The 9,564-nt window shown below is 29.6% G+C and overlaps 1 protein-coding gene across 1 annotated transcript in view; it reads left to right on the top strand.

The window, feature by feature from the left end:
• Positions 1-7,167, top strand: part of LOC106469942 (spermatogenesis-associated protein 13-like) — a 76,245-nt gene extending 69,078 nt beyond the window's left edge. The window contains exons 13-14 of the mRNA XM_013930463.2: positions 1,951-2,028; positions 4,199-7,167. Of these exons, the coding sequence (XP_013785917.2) occupies positions 1,951-2,028; positions 4,199-4,410 (290 nt within the window). The 3' untranslated portion in view covers positions 4,411-7,167. The remainder of the gene's footprint in view (positions 1-1,950; positions 2,029-4,198) is intronic.
• The last annotated feature ends 2,397 nt before the right edge of the window (positions 7,168-9,564 follow it).

Genomic DNA, 9,564 nt, shown 5'->3' with positions numbered 1-9,564 from the left:
CACGAACTTACAAACAATACAAAATCTTCTTTCTAGTTCAGGGTCTCCTTGATATCCAGCAAGTTAACTTGAAGTCGATGTACATACAATTGCCGAGAAGCTAGCTAGCTTTGTCAGACACAGAATTGTTGGACCAACGAAGTAAGATAATATTTTCATAAAACCACTAATGTCCGATGATAATTCAGTAATACTTTCAGAAAAATACTAACATATATCTAGTAATATTTTTGGAAAGATGAGAATCCACTGATATTCGAAATTTATAACTGTTCCTGGTCAAATGTTGTAAATTTTTCAGTTGATAAGGGTTAGCAAAATCACGGTTTATAGCATACCCGATTATAACACGTTCTTAGCAGACTTATATATGCTCTCTACTTTGGCCTTGGTATTTTTATATGTGCGGGAAAATGCAATACATATCTGACATTATAAATTACACATATTTTTAAATACAAATTTAATCCAAACAACGTTCACATTAAAAATAAATACATAGCGACAAATTCGTTACAATTGTAACAAACACTGCTATTCTCCTCTGTCTCTTCTAGTTCTGTTCTTAACTTAGAAGTTAAATGTATATAGACTGCTACTCATCAGATGTTTACGTCACATGTTTGTAATTATTGACATAATGGGCCTTATTAGCACTGAATGTAGCAGATGTAGCACTGTTGAATTTTCATAACATACTAGCAGAAATGCCGCTCATAGGTTGGCTGTTTGTGCTGGTAATTACTTTTTATAGTATCCATACCTCATTGAAAAAAATTTCCAAAAAAAAGGGTTTTTCTGGAAAGTATTGCATGGAAAAAGAGTTTGGATCGTGCTGATATAAACTGTAATGTTTTATATGTTAAAAGTGGTATCCTTTATTGAAAAAATGACAATTTATTATAATAACTCCATTTTTTAGTACTATATTTACAAATTACATCAAAAAGCTATAATCAAACCCTCAGTATAGTCCTAGTGAATGTCGTGTTCTTGTTGTGAGGAGAATACTTTTATTTAAAATTGTGTTCTGCAATAAAGATATGGTTGTTGCACAAGTAATACAAGTGCACTTGTATGCAAAATGAACACTTACTTGAATACTATATTTAGCATTAGATCTAAAACTTCTCTGTAATTATTCTTAATTTGTGTATTTTAATTCTGATACTGTAGGTACTGCAGCTTAAGATCAATATTAGGGCAACAATAACGTACTAGTTTCTTTTTAGCAATATTCTCCAATGATAATAGCTCAACATTCTCTCTCTTACATGTCTCAGTGTGAATTTCTAGAAAGTGAAGAAAATTATTTGTATTCTTAACTCACCATAGGACTGCAATGTCATACTAGTAAGTATTGAAGCAGACTTACCTTAGCTATCTGTAGGATATGCTAATGTAGTATTGTGTTCCTGTAGTACATCAATGGGAGTGTTTCCATGCAGGATTTTTCTTTGATGTACACTTTAATACCATATGGATTTTTTCTTTTCATTCCATCATGAGATAAAACAAATGAAAGATATGAATTCAGATTTTCCTGATCTGTATGGAATTGCTTTTGATGTGTGATCAAAATTTCCAGATCTGTCTTCTGATTTAGAAGTTCCATAAAGCATCCAGCCCTTAATGGTGATGTAATCTACACAACAGCCAAATTTTTTTTCATGTAATTCTGCTTTCTACAGTCTTTATACTATCTATGTGAATTTACAAAATCTGAAATGGAACTTTTGTAATCTTGAAATATCTGCCTCTTCCCCCCCCCCTTTTTGTTTTTTAAACTCTAGCCAAGATTTTACTTTTTGTAATAACTTTATCACATTTATGTGACGTACAGTTAGAATAAATCACAGAAAATCATAAATATGTGTTTAACCAAGCAGTAAATAATGTAAGGATGTTCTATGTATACAGGTTATGCTAATCTTTATATAATTTCCATAGGTTTTACTGTTACAGAACGAGCTAAGAAAGCTGCCAGATTAGCTTTTTTAAACAAACAGAAAGCTAAAAGACCTAAAGGTGAGTTGAGTCAAAAATGTTCATTGATTAGAAAAAATTAAATATTCTTTTGACCCCTTACTTTATTAATAACATTGCTAGGTACTTAAATGGTGAAAAGCTTTTACTTCCATAAGACAATTAGCAATATGCAATGCTTGGGACATATCAGTTTAGCATTACTATTAGTAGTGAGAAGATACATCCTATCATATAGTTGTTTTTTGTCTTCTTTTTTTTTTCTTCACAAAGATAAAACTTTAACTCTTTGGAAAGTTTGAATGCCATTATAGATTTCTGATGTATATTAACATTAGAAAGAACTTAAATTAAGTTGACTTTCATTAAAATATACTAGGAGAATAAACCTTTATTATGCAAGCAGGGTGAAGACAAACATCAGTTTCTGACCACCCCTGGTTACCTTTCAGGACCTGAAAGTTTTAAAACCAAAATACCCCTGTGTATGTATCAAGGAGTTTGACTTGAACACCCTGGGGTACCAAGATAAATATACTAAGCTGTGAAGCAATCTCCGATCATGTGAACTCTTTCTTCCATATTGTATACACTGTATTCATGTGTCTCTGTAAATTACATTGTTGATATGAAGAAAAGTCATTACAGAGAGGTCATTATTCAACCTTCCTTCCAAAAATCATGGTCATATGTCGCATCTATCAGGAAGTCGTTTATGGGAGGGGTCGTATCCACCAGAGACTATTGTATAGCAAAAAATTCTCCAACACCAATAAAACCCCATCCTCTATGACAGTAGGATTTATTTATTAATTAGAGTTCCAATAGAGTGATTGTGATAACACTGGTATTTTATTTCGATGTGAATTAACATACGTATTTCGAATGTAGTAGATTTTGAACTAGTGGCCTAGATGTTAAGTAACTTGATTAGGACTTACTATCGGGGTGTATTAACTCATAGTTTGTTGAGTGACAAACTCAATCTGTATGGTAAGTATGGCTAAGGAAATGCCTCAAGGCTTCCAGAAAAGCTTTGAATGTCTCAAGCTGAAAACAGGATGTTGCTGTGAAGAAGAAGAAGGCTCAAAGTGTTGATATAGAAACATGATGTAGATATTGATATAGACCAAAGTTGTGAAGAAAGCAACAAAATATACAAAACATGGAAATTAGAGAATTTTTTAGTCAACATGAAATTGTTTTAATGTAACATATTACATTTTATATAGTATTTGTATTCAGAGAGGATTACCTTATTAGGTATTGGCTAAAGTCTAGCAATAATTTAGTTCAGATATTTATTTTTATTTCTTTACTGGTTCTTTTAAGTTTGTGGAATAGTCCCTTTTCAGAGGATCCAAGTTTTAAGGTGAAATTTTAGGGTGGGGCTGTTTTGTTCAGTTAAGATACGTTGCTTCCGATGTTTGGTTCTTTGTTTAAAATTACAGCATTTCATATAGATATGTTGTGTATTTTTTGAGTTGCAATAGTGGTAAATATAGGATGTGTTTTTATTCATGTTTGGTGAATCTCTATTCCAGTTTTCTTCTGGTTTCTCTGATGTAGAATTCTGTACATTTATTGCACATTATTTTATAAATTGGTACTAAAATCGTGCGCTGAAATCTAATAACGAAACGCTTCTTGATATGATAACTGCCAGACTCGTGAACATTCATAGTGACTCCATTAAATGTGCAAAACAAACAAAGATGGACAACTTTATATGAAATAAATTTTTGTCAGCTTATAATATTTTATATGTATGTAATAATAATGTGATATGTGGATGTTTATGAAACAAATATTATCAGTGAATAAATTATTTTACATAAAATACACACAAAACAATTTTAAGTTATCTTTATTGAACTGTTATCCATCATAACTATTATTATACAGTGTGCCAACTTGTTACATTATCTGACTACATATACAGTATATATACCATTATGCTCAACCCCTGGGAATAACAACTGGCACAGTTTGAACTCGGCCATTCGTTATCTGGTTATTGATTCTTTAAATAACAACTTTCTGTCAGATCGCAACTTATTAAATCATGGAAGATGGGTCTGTCGTATCTGAGAGGGACTACTGTAATCAAATGTGTTCTTTGTTGTCGTATTAAAAAATGTTGTAATAAAGGAATATATGTGATACATTCAAGAAGTTATGTGATTTATAAATATTTTTATTACAATTTCAGTTAAACAAATGAAAGGACCTAATCCACACCCAGGTACAGTTATGACAGAAATGTTATCAGATGCTCCAATGACTTTTAAGTCTCGAACAAGTAGTTTGCCATCCAATTTTCAACCTAACATGATGGTCATGATGGGTTCAAGACTTAGTTCACCTAAAAAGAAAGGATCTGGATGGTTCCACTTTGGAAGTGGCAAGAAGACCAAAAAGTGAGAAGAAAGAAATGTCATCTTTCAAGCAACTCTTTAGGTTCTTGTTGTTCAAGCTGTTCTTAAGAAGTTTCCCTCTAATGCTACACCATATCTTTGACTTGTGTCAACATTTTCAATCTGTGTTCAAGAGAAAAGAGTGAACCATGAGTTATACCAAGCTTGTATATGGGTCTGTATATTATTTCAGATTCTCAGCATAAAGCTTTCCTCTGCATCATGTTCTTAACCCATGCCAACTTGTTCAGTCTAAGCTTAAGAGGAAGGAATGGACCATAAACTTTGGTAGATTTCTTAAAATTCAGATTCTTAAAAAATGCTTCACTCTAGTACCACTCAACATGGCATTCTTCACACCTCCCAAGCCTGTTAAGTTGGTGTTCTCAGCAGTCTTTTTTTATTATTATAAAATAATAATTTGGAAGCTCTGTTTTTTTGTGTTATGTGTAATGATTCCGTGTGCATACAAAATAGTTAAGGTTCTTAGTAAATTAAAACATGACATTCTTATACTATTTATGTTTTCAAGCTTGATTAGCTAATGCTTCAAGCAATTGCCTTGAGAAAAAGAATGAGCAAAGCATGACTTTTTGTAGATCTCAAAAATGTATACATAGCCATGTATGATAGTGTAGGTTTTTGGTAAAAGGTTTTGCTCTAATGCTTTTCAGTTTGACATTCTTACACGTGCCAAGCCAACTCAGACAATGCTCCTGCAAGAAATCTTTGAGTTTTGGTACCAACCAAATTTTTGTGTATTGTATTATTACTTGACGCTTTGTCAAAAACTTTACATTCTTACCACATGATGTGACATGCTTTGTGTGCCAAGCTCACAGTCAGTGCTCCATCAATCTTCTTGAGAAGTAAAACATAAACTTTGGTAAATTACAAAGTTTGTGTATGGTGTAAAATATTCTACATGACAAGTATTTCAGCTTTGAATGAAAGAAAATAAAAAATAAGTTCATTAATTATTTATATAGTAGAAAGTATTGTTTGTACATATTATGAGAAGTCTCTTGCTGTGATAGGTCTGATTAATGAAAAATTGTTGACTTTATGTGTGTGTATTATATATATATATATATATATAGATTCATTAAAATCTTAAGGAATGAGCTCTGACCAGTACAGGGTCAGTCAAGTAATACATACATATGTATATATCCAAAATATGAAATATATATGTATATGTGGGTGTGATCTTCTCAAGTGTATTTAATATATAAAAATTCAAAGCACCACCAGCTTCAAAATATTACTGGTTGTTATTTATATTCTGGATTGTTTGGTAGTGCTTTTGCAGTTTGAACATTGCTCTTCAGCCAACCTATTTAAAGAAAAATACATAATACAAAGTATATATATATATATGCTTACACAAGCATCCCAGTAAAAATATTCTAAAGAAATCATTATTAAGAATACAACTATAAATTATTTTTGTGGACATTATTCAGAATTTTTGCATTCCAAATTTACTAAGGAATTTTTAACTGAACTTGTAAAATTAGTACTGAAAAAGGATTATTTTATTTGTAATAATGATTTCAACCACCAGATAAAAGGAACCACCAAGGGTACAAAAAATGGCACCTATCTATGCTTTTTTAGTAATGGGTTTCTTACAAGAGATGTATACCATTTTTGATCAAAGAGTGAATTAACACAGATGTTAGCTCTTATGTCATATTATATTGGCTGAAATACATTGGTGATTGTTTTATTATTTGGAATGAAGATTTAAAGTGCTTTAATTTTAGCCAAGTTTTAAATGATTTAGATTGAAACAATAAATTTACTATTGAAAAGGCTTATACAATTATACATTTCTTGGATATATTGATTTACATATCTGACATTAGCTCTTTAGAAACTGATATATTTTTATAAACTGACCAATTCCCTTGTTTATTTAGATTTTAGTAGTAACCATCCAAGATACATCAAAAGAAATATCCCATATACATTAGAAAAGAGAATTATACAGATCCTGAACAATAAAGAAAAAAAGAAGTATCAGATTAAATGAAATAAAAACGATTTTATTAAATAGAAATTATCAAAAAGATCTAATTGGCAAAGAATTATTTTGCACCAAATTATATGGTGCAAAAGCTAGTAATCAGTCAGAAGTGTTACCAGTCATTACTATGTACATATATTGCATAATTACAAGTTAAGATCGATTGCCTCCTGTACATCTAATACTGTCAGAAGAGCACTAATTGATGTTATTGTAGCTTATAGACAGCATAAAAACTTGAACTGTTTACTTTGTTGTAAACACTATATTGAAAATAGACAAGAAGGTATTATTCAGTGTAAAAACTTAAGATACCCACTCTGTAGTCTGTATTATATTACCAATATCATTAAAAGCCCAGATGGAACTATTACATTTAAAATGAAAAGATCTTTCTCTTGTAGTTCTAAAAACTGTACTTGTGTTGAAAGTTATGTTGTACCAAACAGAAAATTTAAGATTTAAAATGAATCAACATAAGGTTTATGTTAGAAATCCAAGTCACAGCCAATTAAATTGCTCAGAACATTTTTACAATACATCTTAAGTACTCATGACCTTTGTTTTTCCATTTTGATTTTGTGAAAGTTAGTTTATAAAAAAAGTTTGGTATTACTGCGTACCTTGTTTAACTAACTTATAGATTTCTTATGTTTTTGAATTGGATTGTGTTATTTATAAGTTTTAATTGTTTATGGATTTTATATAATATTAATATTGATTTTTTTAGAATATTTTTACTGGCATGTTTGTGATTATATATATATTGACTATGTTAAAGATTACACGTATTATGTATTGTTTCTAAATAGATCGGCTGAAAAGCACTGTTAAAGCTGCAGAAATGCTATCAACCTATCCAGAATGTAAATAAAACAAGCACAATTTTGGAACTGGTGGTGTTTTGAATATAAATATCCCTATTCCTGCCAATGAAGTTTAAAAAATAATAATGATCTCTACCCATGAAATAGAATTTAATAACTTCAAAGAATTAGTTTCAAGCTGAATTTTCTTTGAGATCTTACAAGAACATATTTCATGTTTTAACTTTTTTTTATTTGTCAGTTTATAACATGTAATAGTGAAACCAAAAGGCAGTATATTTGTTGTTTTAATATTTGAGTATTTCATTTATTAAGCTTAATAAAACTTTTATTTCAAACACAAGATAACTTTTTTCTGTTCTTTATTCACCAAAACATAGTAAGAAATACCCACCATTGTTATGTTGTGGAAAAATGAGTGAGTCACAGGTATTTGTTTGTGTAGATTAAAATAAGTTGATTTACTACCATTTCCTGTAACTTTAGAATTTCTCATACATGGCTGTATAATAATAATTGAGTCATAAATGAAAAGGTAACATTCTAATGATTATAAATTTAAGAAGGTGTGATCTATAATTAGTGTATGATGGTACATGAATGATAGAGCAACAGATAAATATTGTTTGGAAGAGAGTCACATCTAAAATGTTCAAATTGTGAGATTAAAAGATAAAAAAACTTGTTTAACCGTTTTAATAAATGTTGTGCCATTTATCCAGTGTTCATACCTGCCTTTGTATTAATAGATTAGTAAGACAAAATTGTCTTTAGATTTGCTGGTGAATAATCTTTAATGCTTATTCTTACAATCTGAACTGTTAAACCCTTCCTTATTAGTTCCCCCACCCAGGGTTTGTTGCAAGTTTGAATCTCTTTTAGTCTTTTTTCTATTTCAGTTTAGTCATGATTACATTCAGGTATTATGTTCAAAATATATAAGTTCTAAAATTTAAAGTAAGTTCCAAACCTGATAAGCTGTCTGCTTATCAGGCTAGAAGTTGTGACAAAACTGTTCTTTCTTCTAATCAGTACTCCTCTTTTCCTGTTAGAATTTGTCATTTTCATAATACAATAATATTTATGTGTCACTGAGATAGACAAAGGACCTTAGTTATATTGATTATAGTGTTTGACTTGGAGTTTGTGGTCTGTTGTGAAACTGTTACTAATGTTGCATGTTATATATAATCAGTGTAGGGTTGAAAGATTCTTAAAAGTGAAAAAAAAGAATGTAGTGTGATACACACAATAGTTTGTTACCCATTATATATATAGTAAGATTGAATTCCCTTTGTACTAAAATGAATATGTATATAATTGGTAGTAATATTATTTAGTGAAATATATATATAATGAGAAGTTATGTAGTTTGTAGAAAATATTCAAATGTGTAAAATTTTTCCTTTATCTTGAGTTGAACATTTGTAAATGTTAAAAGTGCAGCTTTATTTTAGAAAGTTACAGGTCACTATGATCCTTGCAACCTGTCAGATTGTTTCCATTTTCTAATATTTAAGCTATTCTATCATGAACATCTAGTTCTAGAGTAAATAACAAATTAAAAATAGTATAAAATGTATCGGTATCTTAAAAAATGTTTTGTAGCTTAAACAATATTTTTAAATTATACTTATAGATCTAAGTTTGATAAAACTAACTTTCAACCTTTGGTCCTTTGTGAAAAAGATTTTGTAGGTATTTCCTATGAAAATGTTGTAACTTAGCTTAAGAGAAAAGATTATGGACACAATTTGTGCCTGCAGGAAAATTTTGGATGAACTACAGTTTTTCAGTAGTTGAGAGTGATACATGCTAAAATGAAAAAATCCTTGTAGAAAATGAATAAAAATTGGAACAAACCTTTATGATGATATTAGTAACATACAAAAAATAATGTAACATCAGTCACATTTGATTAAAAGCTGGTTACAGTATGTCTTTATATACTATTCTAACAATGCTTTAGCTATTTGAAACTTTTTTTGTATATGCAATTTGTAATGGCATAATAGTTTTGATTTTTAAAGTCACTTTTGCCTCTAAAAAGTGAATTTTATAAAGAAAAAAGATAGTTTGTCATATTATAATATAAATTACTAAACATTAGTAGTCTTCAAAAAATAAACTTTAATAATAATTTATTAATTCTAATAGTCATAAACTATAATGCACAATAATTACAAAACGAAACATTTTTGAAATTGACTGATTTCTTTAGTTAGAGGAAATACATCTCAGTCAATTTACAAACTAAAAGTTGACTTTAATGAAAATCACTAGAAAGAAACAAATTAGATTT

The sequence above is a fragment of the Limulus polyphemus genome, unplaced genomic scaffold (genome assembly GCF_000517525.1).
Source record: "Limulus polyphemus unplaced genomic scaffold, Limulus_polyphemus-2.1.2 Scaffold3734, whole genome shotgun sequence".
Taxonomy (NCBI): domain Eukaryota; kingdom Metazoa; phylum Arthropoda; class Merostomata; order Xiphosura; family Limulidae; genus Limulus; species Limulus polyphemus.
This window is presented reverse-complemented; position numbering and strand designations above follow the sequence as displayed.